The 19,694-nt window shown below is 39.2% G+C and overlaps 1 protein-coding gene across 1 annotated transcript in view; it reads right to left on the minus strand.

Moving 5' to 3' along the window:
- Nucleotides 1-15,948, minus strand: part of plekhh1 (pleckstrin homology domain containing, family H (with MyTH4 domain) member 1) — a 34,592-nt gene extending 18,644 nt beyond the window's left edge. Inside the window, exons 1-7 of the mRNA XM_053510622.1 lie at nucleotides 15,761-15,948; nucleotides 6,318-6,485; nucleotides 1,235-1,297; nucleotides 967-1,116; nucleotides 769-852; nucleotides 468-549; nucleotides 205-375 (exon numbers count right to left, since the gene is read on the minus strand). Of these exons, the coding sequence (XP_053366597.1) occupies nucleotides 205-375; nucleotides 468-549; nucleotides 769-852; nucleotides 967-1,116; nucleotides 1,235-1,297; nucleotides 6,318-6,470 (703 nt within the window). The 5' untranslated portion in view covers nucleotides 6,471-6,485; nucleotides 15,761-15,948. The remainder of the gene's footprint in view (nucleotides 1-204; nucleotides 376-467; nucleotides 550-768; nucleotides 853-966; nucleotides 1,117-1,234; nucleotides 1,298-6,317; nucleotides 6,486-15,760) is intronic.
- Nucleotides 15,949-19,694: the final 3,746 nt, after the last annotated feature.

Here is a 19,694-nt window from a genome sequence, read left to right on the forward strand (position 1 = left end):
GACTAGGTTGCCCGTTATAAAGAATCACAATTTGATTAACTGGGTAAATTTTTTACTGATCAACCAGTTTCTCAAGTCATTATAATCATTATAATAATCATTGAAAATAATTTGAGGAATGCACATAACAAATGGTAAAACCAGCATCACTCCATGTGTGTTATGTAAAATAAGGTAAACTGTGTTTGGGATGTAAAGGCATGCCTCTGATGGCATTGGACCCAGGCCTGCAGACTCCTGTCGGCCTCAAGCTCTCATCCTGTGTAAAGGACGGACCGAAGTAGCTGGGACTGAGCATGGGGGTAGAGGACAGCAGCTGGGCATCCACCACTAGAGGCTTTGGAGAACATGGAGATATGGGCCTCTCCAGCACAGCTGTGGTAAAGAAGTGGGAAGTTCCGATGTCAGTGAAAATAAACAGCTGAAAAAATAAGAAAATAACGAGTGAAAAAAAAAAGTGGGTTTACTTTGAAGTTTGTCCTGCAGCAAAAGTATCTGCTCTGACTGCTTCAGGTTAGTCATCTTCAATTGCTGGTTCTCTATCTCCATCTGAAAGGGAAGAATATTATAGGAAACTAGATGTTTAATAGAAGTGGAGCAACTATGGATCATAAATAGATCCTTATTTGTTGTATAGAATGAATTATAATAGTTAGCTTTTTAAAAGGGTTTCACTTATTGAAATCCTGGCTAACAAAAGAGAAAAACTGAAGAACTTTAATTTGAGGTGTCCAAAACTAAAGGTTTTATTCCTAGCACATAGCTCACCTCCCGTAACTTAAACGTAACCCAGTCTTTGATTTTGGCTGCTTTCTCTTCTATAATCCTGGCTTCTTGGGCTCGAACCAAATTCTGTAGATAAAGAACAACAGTTATGGGCATGTGAAAAGGTCAAATCATCTCATTCTAAGAGTTTTATGGACATACATGGCGATGTGTCTCCCTCAGATCAGTATCATTACATACCTGTTTTTCCAGCTGTGCTTCAAGTTTTTTTACTACCATCTCTTTTTCCTGTATCTGACCAGTCAGTTCTTGATATCGCCTATACAAGGAGCTTTCTGATTCACTGGGATGCATATTCACCGATTTAAGCTTTTCTTCCATTATCTGCACCTTAAATTCAAAGAGACCAAAATATTTAATCAGTGATTCTAAATCAAGTAATTTAAGAAAAAAGCAACAAGAGGCAGTAATCTGAGCTACAGTAGGTGAAATAAACAAAAGGTCATACTTGTTTTTCTGCATTCTCAGCCCGCTGGTCGGCTTCAGTCACTCTGTGCTCCAGTTCTTGCATCTATGACAAGACATACAGAGAATAGTGGATGTATTAAAAATTAATTATGAATTAATAATTGAATAGAAACTTCTAAATGATTCACTATACTGTACATAGCATATATGCCCTTTAAAGTTGAGGCCAGAAATCTGAATCTTCATAAACCACCATCGTCACGGTAGAACTATGACGGTCATTCAAGATTTCTCATAAATAAAGGCATGAAACTACTGACATTTACAGAAGACTTCAAGCCCAGTATGGTCATGAAACTGGTTTCATTGCAAACGTTTTAAAGAAGGCTGTACATCCATGAATGATAATCTGGCTGCAGTGAACATTCAGCGAGTAGAACAATCTCAAAGAAATAAACAACCTGGTTTAATCACCAAGGACATTCTGTTTTTACAGGAGAATACCCGACCTCATACTGCCCACCACACCCCTTGGATTTTAATCTCCCCTTTCCCCAAGCCGTTTCCACACGTTTGTGCCATTAATGGAGTTCCTGGGAGGCCAGAATTTCAGACAAACATGATGCAGGCACTCCATCCACTGCTCTGGCGTACTGAGAAAACTTTCACCCATGATGATATCCAAGCACTAATGAAACGCTGAGATAAGTGCATAAGTGTAGCAGGGGATTATATAGAGAAATAAAAGGAGCATTTACTCTCATAATTGTATTCAGTTATTCTGCACAATCAAAAGTCTCGGTTTGACTTGAACGCCCTCAGTATTATCAATATGATTTATATCCAATATGATTTACCTGGCTGAATGTTCAATTATGCAACATGCTTAATAATTATAGGATTTTCCCATTCCCGTTCCTGTCTGCCTGACACCAGCTGCTACATTTAGTCTGTGGTTTATCAGTGCAAAACTGGGTATGTGCCTACCACAGTCTGCTCCAGTTCTATGCCAGACCACCATGACCAGCTGACAGGAGAGAGAAGGTTAGGGCATGTCTGACTGCACCTTGTCTTTGTAAACCTACCTCCCACCCACTACTCATAACAGTTGTGCACATACTTGAACACATATAGAGCACAGATGTTCAACTGTTGATGGCTTAAGAAGCAAGTCTCCCCACAGAGGAATTGGCATTTGCTAGTTTTAGTCTTCAGGAAGGAGCCCAGATAATCAGGGCAGGGTTTAAAAGTGAATGAGGAGCTGCCCTAATAACATCAAACTCCTAGACACTCATAGATAAGTCTGTAAAAGCTTCTTAGGATGAGAAGAAAATTAAATCACATCTTTAGCATTAAGAAAGAGGAGAAATTGACTACAAAAGAGAGAAATGGAACACTAAAGAATGTAATGTGCTGAGATCAGCTATTTAATACATCCAAAGAGGAATGTGCAGTCCATGGAATGTTAAAGTAAATGTATGGAACCAATGTGTCTTCAGAGGCTTAGGAAGAAAAAAAGAACTGCCACATTCCCTTATTTCTTGCTTTACATCTCAACAAAGATTAGCACACACTATAGGTACTAACAAACCTATGCATATGGATCCCATTAAGTGAATTTTGTATGATATGTCTGCACGTCTATTAGGCTACAACATACCCAACAATGTTCTTAAAGCCAGTCACAACTAAAACTGAAGATAAACCTATATTCATTTCTTTCTTTGTGATCCAGAAAACTTAAAATAGATTTAAAAAAAAAAAAGAAAAAGTGAGAGGTGAGAGGGCACAGGGACAAGCATAAGCATGTTAGACATTTACCAGCTGTCTCATTGCAAATGCAGTTGCTCTTTAGAAGGTCAGGTGTCTCCTTTTGGTCTGTTTTAAGCTTTGGTGCAGCAAACTCCAGCCATGCTGTTAAACATAAATAAATCACTGCACTGCTTAGGGGAATAAATGAAGTCCATGAGAACATGGTGTCGTGCCAGAAGTAGTGCAGAATTTCACTGTCCACTACTGTCCTCTACTGAAGCACAGCCTTTGCCAAAGTGAAACAGCAGCCAAGCGCCACAATCATTAACCACTTCACATTCTGACTGGGTTTCAATGAACTCTAGCTCAATTATTAAGAGAAAAAAAAAAAATCAACTGAAGGCTACAAATCACTTGAGATATACAGTCAATGTGCATATGTGTGTGATTGAGTTTGTGTGTGTGTGTGTGTGTGTGTGAGAGAGAGAGAAAACACAGAAAGAGACAGAATATTGCTTTTTTAAGCTAATCCTCCTGTCTGATACCTGGTTATGAAGCTGAACTCCACAGAGATTACCCCACCGCCAGCCCTCCCTGATCACACATTATTTACACATGCAAAAACACTGCTCTACTACTGCCTTTGTGGGTATTTACACTGACTTTTGTATTACAAAGTCACACAAAGTCAAAGTTTAATATGTTCATATAATCATGGAGATATTTCATCTTCAAAAAGAGAGCAAAAGACAATCATAAACTCACTTTTAATTACTCACAATCATAAACTCACTTTTAACCTTATTCCAACATTTTATATATAGAACAGCCTCGGATTTCCCCGTCTTCTTTCTTTAGCACTGAGATGGTTTACTTCGAGCATAAAAGCATGTGTTGCAACTTGAGCAGATAACACAAAAACGTTCTCATTCTACAAAACTCCAAATCACACCCTCATTACATGCAACATTGTCCTATTCCCCAGCTCCAAAGCGAGTCAATGTGTGAAACACTCCTAACTCCAGTGAAATAGTGTCAGGAGTAACCTTCGGGCAATAGCATAAGCTGCAAGCTGTCAACACCCATCTCACCACTCCCTCTATCCTTTTACAAAACAACCATAAGCAGAGAAAAAAGGGGTATTTAATCCTGTCCTCAAGTAGGGAGAGCAAGAAAGAGAGAGAAAAGGAAAGAAAGGGGGGCGGAAAAATAAATGTCATGAGGGGAGACACGACCTGATGTAAGACACCGGTCTGTGAACTGTGTTTGGACAAACATCCTGTGTATGTTGAGAGAAAGAGAAGCAAAGAAAAAGAACGGACACATTCAGTTGAACACTAAAGTACAGGACCGTATTTATTCAACAGTTATGAATTTAGAATTAAAAATCATTTTTCATTTAAAGTTCATAAAGCTAATTGAATTGTTACTACTTAATATATATATATATATATATATATATATATAGTCATAGCGAAAGAATTGTTGCACTATAAAAAGAAAACACAAAATCTTATTCATAATGTAGTTGGCCTTGTTATAATTAGAACAAAGTTAAGGTAAAATTACCGTCATGCTAAGAAGAGCATTACTTTATCAAGGATAACTCAGGTCCTCTTAAAGGGCGTTGTGCACAGGCATAAAAGTTGCATTGTGACTTTGTATGTGTATTAAAAGTAAGGAAAAACTTACTAATTTTGCATTTTGTCTGGCCTCGGTTAGACAATACTAGGCCACATAAAGGTCCAGCAAAATGCTTAAACTTGGTGCAACACAAGCAGACCTCGCCAGATAGTGTCAAGTTACTAGGAATCACCCTAGGTCTAAAAGGCTGAGTGACAACAATAAGACAAGACATTAATTTGATACCATCATTTTAGAAATTGTGCAGAAAATGCTGCCACTCCTGCTGCACTTATGATGGGTTACACACGATAGTAAGTCAGACTATTCAACGACATTTGGCTGCAGCTGGACTTGCTAGACGTGCAAGGAAGCCGTATTCATTTATATGTCATTGTCATTTCTAGTGCTGATGGACATAGATTTTTGAATGATATACATTTTGTGAGAAATGTATATGTGCAAGTTTCTTCTGGCAATGACTATACAGTATAATAATAGGTGAGGTGCATATTTTGAAGTGGCAACATGTGCATGGGATTATTATGTTTAATATATTCATATTTAATGTTTAAAGAATTTTCTAACCCAGCACTCACTTGCTCCATGTACAGCTCACTTTAAGAAAGTCTTCATATTCATGTATGAGCCGGTCTTTTAGATAGGCAGTGTCCCAGATTAGATGTGGTTCTCTTCCAATCTTCTCCATATTAAACAAAATTGAATGTTATGTGGAAATGTTGCTTCTCCAGGCACAAAGGCTAAAAAAAGCTATGCTCTAACCGTTATAGCTACGCTTGCCTGAATTGTGAGAAATTTCTCTATTCACTGTTAACTATACGCACATAAACTCAACTCTGTATACCGTCCTTAATCAGAGAGTTTGGCCTTCTTCCTACAGTAGACAAACAAAGGCAAAAACCTTACGTCTGATGTCATCTCTGCATTGTTTCTTTGTGCAAGCACGACAATTATGACACACATGTTCATGGTTTACAGACCAGTCTTGCTTATCTATACTACTCTCAACACCAGATGTGTCCTACACTGTTCAGAGAAAGGCCCCTTCACATAAAAGTAGACATAAAGCCCTTCTTTTGTTCTAGCATTTAGGCAGATAATACAAAGTCAAGCTAATGCTTGTGTTTGATCAAATGTGCGTCCATTTTTGCTATTGAATCACAGCAATTCAGACAAAAATACTTTTTATATTCAGCTGTAATCATGATGAAACGGTAAAGGTGCTCCACTTTCCAACAAAAACATAACATCACACTTCCTCACCCACACACACTCTCCTAAAAATCAAATGAAGCACACATTCACATTAGTCAATTGTGTCTCCTTACTCTTTTTGCAAGGCGCTCTGCCAAGCCTCACAATTAACTGCTTCTTGCAATAGCAAGGTCAGTGGTGCATGAACAAGTGTAGAGAGAGAGAGGAAAAAGTGGAGAAAGCGTTGATTTACCCACTGCCCAAGGTGGAGAAAGAGCACAGCAAATACAGCAGAAAGTATCAGTTAAGGTTAGGCATTAAATCAAGCTTCATGAATAACACAGACAAACTGGACACCAACATGTAACATATTAAACCCCATTATGTGACAGTCATGTCCTTCATCTGGAAATATTATTAGATATGTACCATGGATTCATGCATGCATTTTGAAATCAAAGCAGTGGTAATTTGGGATTTTAGCCAAAGAATGAATTGAACGACTTTAAGCGTGATTTTCGTGATTTTCCTACCTTTTCAGCCAGCAGCTGACGGATTTTCCCGGCCTGCAGTCGAAAGCGGAGTAGCTGCATCTCGAGGGCGATGCATCTCTTCTGCCAATCCATGCTGGCACTAGGAACAGCGACTGCTGCAGCTGCTGCACTTCCCTCCATCACCTCTGCCATCAAGGCTGCCCTAACCTGCCAGAGAGATAGCGAGAAAGAGACAGAGAGAGAGAGAGAGAGAGAGAGAGAGAGAGAGTGAGAGAGAGAGAGAGAGAGAGAGAGAGAGAGATGGGAAATGTGAGAAGCCAAGATCAGCCAAAAAAAAAATGGTGGACTGGAAAGACAGGACACCTCAGAAAGGGCAGTCTTTTAAGGTGTAAAGTGAAACTAATTGGGCATCACATACAGCCACAAATTTCCAGTGCAAAGGCCATGCTCTAGTTTTACACTGGTTTAAATATTCATTACTACAGGTCATTCAACAGGAAAGCAGAGAAACTACAGAATTAACAAGGCTGTTACTGACTAACTGGTACCTTTTAAGAAATACATGCGTATGCCAAATCACCTACAATTAATCAGGTATAATACACTCAAGGTTGAGCCATGGTTTACATTATATATCAGAATGAAGAAAAAAATGTGATATCTAATTCAGAACATGTCAAACATCTGCTTTGAGTTTCTGGGACACTGCTGATCTCTTGGAATTTTCACGTAAAACAGTCTCTGGAGTACACTGAATGGTGCAGAAAACAAAAAAGCAAAAACTGCACTAAAGATCGTTGAATCACAACAAAAATAGGTTTCTAAAAAAAAGGTCTGATGTGTGATGTGAGAAATAACTGAGACATATGTTTGTGAATAATTCCATAGTGATATTTTAAATACATCGTAAGCACTGACAGTTTATTGCTGACACTTTTAATCCACAGTAACCGTAGAGAGGCTGTAACCATGATGAAATTTGTGACTTTTAACCTTATTAATCCCAAGGAAAACTGCAGTTCTGCAGCAGCACAGAATACAAATCACACACAGCTGAAATATACACAAGTACTTTGATGGAAACAATCAATCAATCAATCAATCAGTCAGTCAATTAAAAATCAAACAAACAAATAAATAAAGGGAAACAATAACATAAAATAAACCAGGTACACAAAGGTACTATTTATACTTCATATATTCACTTGTACAGAAAGGTAGTTTGTCTTGATAGATATTTGTGCAAATATTGGACATACTGTGTGTAAGATTATCTAGCAGCTGCGAGGACAAACATATATACAGTAGTGGCATTTTACTTTTCATCAGCAACAAGAAGGTTGACAATACCCTTGCCTTGCAGGGACTTATTAAAGAGCCTAATGGCTGCATGTATAAACGGCCTCCCATAATGCTCTTTAGACCTGTCTCGGTCTGTTACTAAATGTGCTCTTTTGTTTTGTTAAGAAAACACAGCATGGGTGATTGGACAATTAAATATTGTAAAATTAAAAAACGACCACCAACAACTTTAATTTTTTTCTGTTTTTCCTGCTTAGTTTTATAAACATAAACGCAACATAATTTAAAATCAAAGAGTTTTTAAAAAAAACATGCTGAAACAGTTTTGCTGGCTGAACCCTTTGTAACATGCCATCAATCAATACCCAGTTTAGTCTATGTAGCCTATCTCAGAAATGTGTCTGGTTTACCATTCAAGCTGATAAAGCGTCTTGATTGTTTGTCATTTTTAAAAAGTGGGTCACTAGAAAAAAAAAGGTTTGGAAAACATTGCTGTATACTGCCCAGCAAAAAAAAAAAATGCCTGCATCAAAAAAATAAAACATTACAATTACTGGAATTGGGTTAAAAACATGTCCAAATAATTATTAAAACCTGGAAGGATAGTCCTGAATCACTGCAGAAGAAATGTGGTTGAAAAAGAATCATAAACAAACACTTGCTGAAGTTACAGAGAAAAAAATATCAACAGTTAAACTCATAGCTATGTTAAGTAGTAAAAGTAAGAACATTGCATGCACACAATGTGACGAGAATGGACAAGATTGGAGTTAGACACCTGTGAGGTCAAAGGAAAAACACTTGTTAGTGAATCTGAATTTGAGCTAGGAAGCATAAAGGTTACACACTGGAGCAACAGAAAAAAGGTCACATGTTCTGATGAGTCCAGATTGAACCTATTCCAGAGTGATGGGCGCATCAGAGTAAAAGTGTGTAAAGCGATGCACCCATCATGCATAGTGCCCATTGTACAAGCCTCTAGAGGCAGTGTTTTGATCTTTAATTGGTCAGCAAAGTTATGCCTCAAAAAAATTAAGTCAGCTAATGACCTGAAATTACTGAATGACCACGTTAACCCATCTATGGATTTTTTTTCTTCTTCCCTGATTTTCACACATTAACTGGCCACCACATTGTACACTTTAATCACCTATCAAGTATCAAACTAAATATTAGAGTATGCAACTTTGAGGTTTGGCCAGACAGTCTAACTGGTCATAAACTGTCTTCAGTGCTATGATTATATCTTTTGACATATGACCTAAGCCGCCGCTCTGCTGTGCTCTGATCTTTCTCAGACTGACATTTCCTAGAAGGTGAGTGCACCTCTGACATCATACCTCTTTCAGTAATCCCTCTAGGCCCCAAGCTTTCTCGCTTTCTTTTATTGTTTCCCTCCATCAAAAAGAAAACTCTTCTCAAGTTACCTTGGTAACAGAGAGACAGCAAATTCCATGCCCAAATGACACATTTAAATGAAAGCTTCCTTTTTATGAGATTCTCTCTTTTTCTCTCTCCATGTACAACCTTCTGCTGAGTCCAAGCCGAACCCTGTGTCGGTTTTGTGGTCGTGTGTGGGTGTTGAGCAGCTAGGCACTTTTGTAGACAGACTACCCACCAGGCCAATCCCTTCCCCTCAAGCAGGCACCCAAATGTCCTTGCCTGTGCAATCCTTTCTTAATTACAGGCCGTGGCAGAAACAGGATCTAGGCCTACACAATGGCGTCTTTCTGCATGACAGTCCCATTACAGATATGTAGGAGGGGGTCGCTCTCTCCCTCTATCACTCTCTCTCGATCTGAATGAAGGTGACTTTCAATGGTGGGAAAATCGAGCTTGAAAATTATTCTTACCTGTATGAGACTGCCTGCAAGACAAACTTTAAAGGCCTGGACACTTTTGCAAACAGAGTGTCTAAATTTTAATGAAATTAGAATGAAAGAATCAGCTCGTTACAGACATTAAAGTCTAAACAGCACCAACTATACTGTTCTCTGCCTAAAAAGATTGAAGATGGCACCACTTATACTTGACATGGGAAATTATTCTAAGACTAACCAACCAAACAAACAACCAACAACAACATTTAAAAATGTCAAAAGTTAAATTGTGTGTCCATAACAAATGCTTTTTACTAGTTCCAAAGCAGGAATGCTTACGGTTTCATTATACTAGACAATAAAGGAAGGCTGTTGTAGAGAAGCTGGATATGGAGCGGCAGGCCCAGACAGAGCAGAACACCAGAGTGCTCCAAGTGCACACCACCACAACAGTGCCATGTGGCGCTCTGCAATTAGCAGCCTCCTAACTATAGCCCTGTTGGCAAATTACAGAAGGCCTGCGTCGGGAGGATCCATTCGACGACCAAAACTCTCTGTTCTGTTCATAGAGGCTGCCGTATGCCGAGGCCTGAGGTTTGCGAATCTGCTGTCGGGTGGAGTTTAAGCCAAAGCTTGTGTTAGTTGCCAAATAAGACAGCAGGGTGCAAATAATCCATGTGAGTTTCACAAATGCATTGTAGACAAGTGCTTTTGCACCCAAGCTTTTGTTTAACATGGGGAGGGGCAAAGATTAAGTCAAACCTTCAAGTCAATCACTTTTCTATGAATGTTCTGTAATGTTTTGAAGCCTAGATTCTCCAAATCATCCATCTATGGTCTAACTGATTTTGAGCCTCAATGAAAAAGAGTATTTTCCTATTCTATCCCCAGGTTGGTATTTCCATAATTTTTTTTCCAGCATCCCTTTTTTTGCAGCCATAGGCAGAAAGACACTACTGGGGGAGACTCTAAGCTGCAAAACAGAGTTTCCATCCAAACAGCCAGAGCTGCTTTGAGCGTTGCACAATGGGGGCCACTCGGCCTCCAACGCAGCCACGAGCACAGCTGGCAAAGACTCTGACTCATCCTCTCTTTCTCTCTCTTTCTCTCAAAACGCAACGTATGGAACGTCTTCTATAAACAACAAACAGAAAAGAGAGAGAGCTGGACATTCACCTCTCCACTATAAACAGGCACTATAAAAAGCATGCAAGTCTCTGACATAAGGATGCAGGTCCACAAACACACAATTCTTAACTCCTACAACGACTTGAAATAAACCAAAACTGCCAAGTCGTAATTACATGACTGCAAGCATAATTTAATCAAAGGGCTTCATAACTGATGCGTGAATAAATGAACAATGAAGTATTATGCCAAATTATGATTTCAATGAAAAGTTTAGCTTAAACGGCCTTGAACTTAAAAGTATGTGTTGGTTTTAGTATTGTATACTGTATCACGTTAGTATTTGGTTTACAACATCGTTTTTATAGTTTTAATACTTGTAAATGCTCATGTACAGTCAAGAGCAGTTTGATGACTCTAATAAGGTAAATGAATTGTAATGAACAATATCTTGGGTGTGATAACGTCACAGGTTACTACTGAATAAATCACAGATAATATGTAAATTGGAAGAAGGTGTGTCAGAGTTAAAAAAGGCACACATTAATCTACAGCAGAACCTCTACTATTATTCCACACAAACCCAGAGACCCACAAAAGCACCCAAAAGTCACGGCTAAGCATGCAGCTGTGGTGATGTAAGTGGTTAGGTGGTTTGGTGATATCATCCTATCAGACATTAGAAATCCCCAAGCTTTCTTTTTTTTTTTTTTTTGATTATCCATGACAAGATCCAAGAATGTGACCTTTCGTCCAAATGACTAAAATCAGCAGGAAATAAGTGTGTGGATGTGGGTCAGTCTGTGGTGCGTGTAAGCATGTGAGACTGGGATGTGTGCACTTTTTACCACATAAACAACAATATAAGAGGCAATGTGTAATCTAGGATGTCTCCAAATCTACGCCTCAGTTTATTTTAGAGAGACCATGAAAGAAGTAACAGAACGAACTGACTTCAGACTGGATCTGCCCTCTTGTTTTTGCTTTGTAGTCAGAAGATACGTTTCTATTTGGTTCCTGCACGACGATTTACGGTCAGTGTAGACGTTAGCACTTGAGAGACGTTTAACTGTAAAGCACATGGGACTGTGTAAGGGTTCCTGAATACAAAGGCGAAGAGACTCTACCATAGTCTCTAATTCCAACTGTTTGGTTAGCATTATGAATAGAGCCCTAATGACTCTGGAAAGCATCAGTGGAGACTGCATGGCAGTATTTATTTATTTAATTATTTATTTATGAAATAAGAACATGTGCTGCAGAATAAAGCACAGATAGTTGTGGTATAAATAGATTTTCTGTAGACTATACCATAGTACATATTTGTACTGAACAGCTGCAGATTAATCTCGTCTTTCTTGCATCTTGTCTACTTCGTTGGGTTTCTCTCTTTCTCCCTTTGCTTTGGTCGCAAAGAAGCACCATGCAAAGACTAATAACAGACTACTGTAAACTGGTCACCCTCATTATCAGCCCATGTAGTAAATATAGACTCAGGGCTGGTTTATACTTCTGTGTTAAAGGGCATTTGCGTCACGATGCAAAATAAGGGTATATGGGTTTGTTTGGTGTGAAGAGGCACACTAATGGATTTATGTCTTCCCAAAACTCACCAGTGTGCATGAAACATTGCAAGGAGATTTTGTGCTTCTTCCTCCATGGGTTGCTTAAAGGAATTTGGAGTAACACTGATCTGAATATCACTATTCAAGATAATAATACTTCCCCAAATCTATTTTATGTTTAACCAATGAATTAACACCCACTAGTCTCTGCGTAGAACGTACCTTTTTAAAAGGTTAGCCTGTTACAAAAGAAATAAAATAAAATAGCTTCCTACAGAAATGGATGAAAATCACATCTTAACATATCAGCTTGGCTTTTATTTTTTAATTAGCAGCACAATTATGCATATAAAGTATTATGTTTGGGTCATATATGGCGATATTATCATATTCTTATAATATATTACATTTACTTAGAGAAACAACAGTCAACAGTTGTGGAATATGCAAATATAAATATAAAGGCTTCATACTGGCTGCAGCTGTCATTATAATAGGGAGTTTACTCATCCTGCATAATCAAGCACTTTATTTTCTATTTTCTTTTAACCGTCACTCAGTAAGCACACAATGTTGGTGACGAAACATCTCTTTTAAAAAAATGTAGATTTAAACACAAATTAAAGTGTTTTCATTCCCGAATCTCCCGATGTACACGAGTGAATATGCTTCTGAAATGCTTTTGACATAAATCGACTTAGGTTACAATCAGTCAATCAATCACAAGTGGTTTTGTTTTGTTGTCTTCTAATTATTTTTAGTCAGTGAAAACAAAACCCTTTTTTGGTTTTGTTCTTTTCTTTTCCCACTTTTTCTGTTCTATAAACCCTGCCGCTGGTATACACATACGTTTCATGTAAGTATGAAGGCAGACACCAGCCTAGAAATCACAGAAGGCGTCTTCTAGGCCCTAGGCATCCGGCATACCCATGCTAAATCAAATGTACAGTTTGGATGATCCGCTGCGGCGACCCCTAACGGAAACGGCATGAAAGCAAACATCTATTTGCGAGTCTGCTCACACCGTGACGGGCTTACATAAATGTAGTCACAAAAGTATAAATCAGGTTTAAGACATACTATGGAGCTGAGGTCTACACATTTTCAGAGCTATCAGACAGACATGCACATGCACACTTATACATAAAATCACAAATCTTAATTCCGGCTAGGGACATGGACCCCCACCCAGGCTTTAAATAACATGCTGTCTGTTCCCTAATGTGAAATCAACTCCTGAAAGGTTAGGGAACCTCATTTTGGAGAGTCTCCTGAAACAAAAAAAGGGAAAAAGAAATGTGCATTTGCGTAATGTTGAAAGCAGGGGTGCCCCACCCACACAGTTCAACACAGTTTGGTATTTCCCTGCTTAAACATTTATTCATTTAGAAGATCCACATAACTTACAAATGACTTAAGGAATCAAAAGTAAAAAGTATTGAACTGAACTGAGCAATTCTATTAAAACAACTGGCCCCCATGTACACTCTAATCACACCTACACACAGAACACATCAATGTCCTGGCATTACTAATGTAATTAAGGAAATGGTGCTTCTATCATATTTATATTAATGTGACAATTTACAAGCTGATATTTTTGTCCATGCTTACTTTTTCACTCAGTAACATCCTGCTAACCTTTATAGTAATTACACAGTTTTGAGTTTTATAATTGTGGCTCCATCCTATGGCTCTGACATCATTAGCAAGGACGTAGCTTGCAAAGGGCAAAGGCAAAACTAGGCAAATAAAGCATGAAAAATCCCCTGATTTGGTATGGTTAAGCCATGGATAACAACAATTACTTGTAAATGGCTTTACAGAGGCATTGGTGGCTCAGTGGTAGGTTTCTCACCTACCATGCAAAAGGCCCTGGTTCGATTCCTAGCCAATGCCCAAACCGCAGCCACTGGATGCGTGCCGGTCCCAGGGCCGGATAGAATCAGGAAGGGTATCTGGCGTAAAACCTCTGCCAAATTGTTGTGTCGATCAGTTTTTCCGTTGTGGCGACCCCTCAACAAGAGCAGCCAAAAGATTAACAACTTGTAAATGGCTGTACAATGCACTATAAGGGATCCCCAGGTCTGCTGCTATACTATAACAGTAAAAGTAAGGCTTGTCAAGTAACAGTAAGGCATTAACAATTTACAAGATTGTGGTAAACAGTCAATTTTTCAGTGATCTTGGGTCCCTTTATAAGGATCCGCATAGGGACGCCTTACTGTTACTGTTATAGTATAGCGGCTGACCTGTGGACAACAAGCTTTTAAACTTTGGTGCTGTAAGGAACTTTAGATTTTTATGTTGCTTTGCCGTACCCTAGTAAGGTTTCCATGGGTTTACGTAGCCCTTCGCGTGGCTACAATCAAATACTGAATGCCAAAAACAGAAACCTACAGAAACATACAGTCAAAAAGTTTCATCCCTAGCCAGCATGCTACGAATCACTCCAAAACACACATCTCTTGACTAAATTGTGAATTTATAGTGATTTGTAGCACAATTCTTGAAAACAGTAACTGGGTTTAAAGCTCTAACAGAATGTAAGGTATTATAATATGATGAGAAATTTCTTATGCCAATAAAACAATCCCCTCATTGCACTTCCTGATGTGGTAACACTTCCTATAGCCTGTATCCAGACTAAAATTGCATACACACAATTTTTTTTGTTTAACTGGAAAATGCAAATGCATTTCCTATCATCTGTCTCCAGGTCTCTCTATGACTTGCAGGTTAACAAATGGTTCTTTTAATGTTGGGCTCATACAGTATGTGACACAGGACCAGGTCAAAAGCTAAAATATGCTCTTTTTGCTGATAATAGTGATTTCAGACATTGTGTGTGTGTGTGTTGTACCTCCCGGTTCAAACAACAGTCAGTAAGTGTATCGATGTGCAGTGGCAGTAACTAGCAAAAAGGTTTTAAATCTTTTTTAAATTTATCTTTAAATGTAACAATTCTGGCACTGTTCTTCTTAAACCTAACACAGAAGATACATTTACACTTGCTTATTCGACTGATGTGTTTATACAAAGTGAATTATAAAGATTTAAGACTGGCAACAACAAAGCGGCCATGAAACCAAAGTTTTCATGACTTTACTTGAAGATCAAACCTGTGCAGGGTTATACTGGGATTTGAACTCAAAACCTTTCTGATTAAAGCCTTAACCACTAAGCCATGTATGGGATGTGAGCATAAGCCCTGCATAGATAGATGTCTTATAACCTCGTAATTACCTACATACTGGACACATGAGCATGAAACAGAACACTCCTGATCATGATGAGTCTAGCACCCTTGTAAGAGTGAGCAGCATCCTCAGTGTGTGAGCTGGACTTAAACAAACACTAGATGTGTTTATACAACACTGAGGGGTTTGCTGTAAAACTTTCTCCGGCTGTGAAACATTCTCCAAAAATGGTCACGCGCACAGGTGTGTCAGTCAATCAGTCAGTCAGTCACTCACACACACACATCCTAACATGAGAATTGGCCAAAATACAAAGCTGGTGTCTGATATATTACACTTGCAAATTCTCCCGTAAATGACAACACAGCGGATTTATTAACTAAGCATAATGCACTAAACCAGCGAACACGTTAGACTATTCCAGAGAGCTTACAGGCATGTGCAGCGAGACAGCTGGTTTTGCTTACCTTCCTCTAGACCGCCAAGCTTCCACGTTCAAACGCTACAGCCGGAGCATCACAGGAACACACACACACACACACAACTGCAGGTTCTCTGCACTCATTTACTCGTATTTGTCCCCCACCGCCATACGTTTAAAGTTTCGGTTCACTCTTCTCTCGTCAACAGCAGTTAGAGTGGATTTAGCGCTCAGCTCCTTCACTCGCTCAGCTCATTTTCCTTTAAAGAGCCGAACACAGGCTCAAATGACTCCATAGCCACGCCCCCTGGGCTGCCACTACTACCCCCCCCTTTACCTCCTACGTTCCGCAGGAAATTACGTCATTTTTCAACTGCAAGAAATAACCTGATTAAAGTGCCATGGTCCACGAGTGGTGTAGTGATGTACATTTTTGGCACATTTTCATGGATTTCAAATTTTAATTGTCTTCACTATTTTCGCTAAACAGCGTGTATAATCAGATTTTTAAAGCATCACTGAACATTTTCCTGTTAGATAGATACACTATATGGACAAAAGGATTCAGCCAAACCTGCAATGCATTGTATCCATATACATAGCCTATACTTCAGTGTATGAAATGGTCACCCCTTTTCAACTATAACAGCTTCTACTCTTCTTGGAAGGCTTTCCACAAGATTTTGAAGTGTTTCTGTGGGAATGTGTGCCCATTCATTCTGTAGAGCATTTATGAGGTCAGGTATTGATGTTGAATGAGAAGGCCTGGCTCGCAATCTCTATTCCACTTCATTCCAAAGATTCTCAATTGGGTTAAGGTCAGGGCTCTTTGCGAGCTGGTCACACCAAACTCATCAAACCATGTCTTTATAGTCTTTGCTTTGTGCACTGGGGAACAGTCATATTGGAATAGAAAAGAACCTTCCCCAAGCTATTGCCACAAAGTTAGAAGAATAGCATTGTCCAAAATGTCTTGGTATGCTGAAACATTAAGATTGCACTTCGCTGGGTATAAGGGGACTGATTGAACCACCTGAATTTAATAATTAACGAGTTTGGCCAAATACTTTTATCCATAAAATGTTGATGGATGGATGGATGGATGGATGGATAGAGTACTTTATTGATCCCAAATAACTCCGCACCTGTGACATCACTATGCAGTACATAGGCTCATATACTATCTATCTATCTATCTATCTATCTATCTATCTATCTATTAATATTCTATGTTGAATATTCATCCATCCATCCATCTAGGAACCTCTGAAATCCAACTAGGGATCGTAGAGGCCAATGGTCACCATTACATTTATTATTTTTGTATGACTATGGTAGGACCTCCAGTCAACATTCATACATACACTCACACACTATGTGCAACGCCAATTAGCCTGATCTGCATGTCTGGACTGTGGGAGAAAACCGGAGAACCCAGAAGAAACCCACAAAGCACTGGGAAACATGAAAACTCCAAGCACACAAACCTGACACAGGATCGAGTTCAGTACCTGGTGGTGCACTGGAGAATTATCTATTATTATTTTTTTTTTTATATTAACTTTGTCAAGGATGCATGTACAGAAATGTTGGAATCTTTATTACCAAACAGCTTTAAATAAACAAAGAAAGAAAAAGAAACCAAATATTCAAACAACTTAAACTGGGTACAATAAAAAGACAAGGAAGGGCAAGACAAATATAGGGGAGCGAGGATCATGGCAAGGCCTGAGGCGAAGGATGACCATGTCAAGGCCGGAAGGGAACAATGACCACCACAAAGGTGGAGTGACGGCTAATCAATGTCATAGGCTGGGTGGGGAGACGGAGTGATATCCCTAGCCAGGTAGGGAATGAAGGTGAAGACTGGCCAATGAGACAGAGCAGGACAACCAGTGGGGTAGAGTGTGAGAACCTAGAGACTCTCACCAGAGTCAGGGGTCAAGGCAGACTGGTCTAATAATTACTGGCCTATGCATATGCAAAATATGATATGCTTTATTTTTGTTACACTATTGGAAATGATCTTTCCCTTATCCAGCTGGTGTAGGTGGAAGTTCATTGGCCTGACTTTCTCAGAGACATTGCAGGGACCCTGCCCATGGGCTAGGAATTTGCAGTTAGCACTAAGAAGAGCAGGAGAACCTAGTCTCAGGGTTGAATCTTTCTGGGCTGGGTTCCCACTGTTGGCCATCTTGGCCCTGTTCCACTACTTTTGCTTCTAGACCCAGTCAGTGGAATCAGGCCAGGATCCTCCTTGCCGCATTCCACAGACAGAGATAGATTGTGCCAGGTACATGACCACGTCCATCTTGCTCCTTTTAACCACCAGGCCGACATATTTCCCACCACACCGCTTGGTGTGGTATAATTCTAGGGTGTTTTTTTTTATCACATAATAGGCCACTGACTAGGTTTGCCCTATTATCCGGAGATCACAGGTTTTATTTCCGGGTACTGCCATAGCCTCTCACAGTTGAGGGCCTAGAGAGTGGTGACTGCCACTCTCAGCGGGGTGGGATGGGAGTCACTTAGCAATCTCATATCAATCACAGCTCTACAGCCAATTATTGGCATCTGTGAGCTCACACAAGCAGAAGGAGCTTGAGCTTGAGTCCTCTGAGTGTGTTATGCCGCCCCCAACAGTGCGTGAGCGAGCAGTTTGAAAAGACGTGCTCGGTTGGCGTTATGTGGTTTGGACGAAACATGTGATAGTCTTTGGCCCTCCCTGATTAAATAGTAGCCTTGATGTGGAAGACACCTAGGGATGGAAGGGAATTGGATACAACTAAATCAAAAATTTATTTTTTGAAAAACATCTGATTATTAAGCTCACCATCAGAGGTTTTTGTGGTCAACTTTGTGGTGGTCATTGCTCCCGCCGGCCTTGCCATGGTCATCCTTCCTCTCAGGCCTTGCCATGATCATCACTCCCCTATCTTTGTCTTGCCTTGCCTTGTCTTTTTATTGTACCTAGTTTAAGTTGTTTAAATATTTGGTTTCTTTTTCACTCTTTGTTTATTTAAAGCTGTTTGGTAATAAAGATTCCAACATTCCTGTACATGCATCCCTGACAAAGGTAATATAGAAATAAAATAATAAATAAATAATTCTTCATTTGACATATTGTTCTGCAAATTTTCATAATAATGATCTGGGTTTTTTTCAGATTAAGAAAATGTTTTATGGACATGTTATGACGATGGTTTTATAAAGATAATGACAAATTCTTCTATAATAATGCACCATGTTCCCATATGGAAATGCACTCTTTTAACAAAAATAATAATTAATTAAATAGAAAAATGCCATATCACAAAATAAAGTGTAATGTCTGCGTTATATGGGTGCCTATTTAAAAAACACAAGTTATAGGGTTACTTTATTGTTTTATTTATGCATAGCCAACCTAGTTAAATGATGGTGTGAAAGTTTATCACTAAAATGTACCATTACCATGCAATAAAAAGTTTGTAAGTGTAATTAGGAAGTTTTGTGAGGGCAGTGAGCATTCCCATTAAGTGCTATTACCTTGAATCACCTTACAAAATTGAATTCCCTGATTATTATTTATTAGGTTTACAAACGCCATGATCCACTGCTATCATAGAAATGGTTGTAGATATGCCACCTCATCAAGTGCTTGTTTTCCATTTCATTTCTTCTAAGGAAGAATAGGTCACAGTTACTTTGTCTTCTTTTGTCCCACCCAGTGTTATCAGTTTTTACACTGGCGAAAGAACATTAGAGTCACCATTACAGCTTCTAACCATGCTTTTGAACCATGCAAAGATTACAGTGGCTTGGATAAACTACAGTACCAAAGAGAGCAGCGCTTGTCTCTCTCTCTCTCTCTCTCTCTCTCTCTCTCTCTCTTTTAAGTAGACATACGCTCATAACATAAATTGATGAGGTCATTGTAAGCCGCACCCTGCTTTATGCAGTAGAGGGGAAATTGGCTGGTCTGTCACCTCTTGAAT

Source organism: Clarias gariepinus, chromosome 13 (assembly GCF_024256425.1).
Source record: "Clarias gariepinus isolate MV-2021 ecotype Netherlands chromosome 13, CGAR_prim_01v2, whole genome shotgun sequence".
In the NCBI taxonomy this organism is placed as follows: domain Eukaryota; kingdom Metazoa; phylum Chordata; class Actinopteri; order Siluriformes; family Clariidae; genus Clarias; species Clarias gariepinus.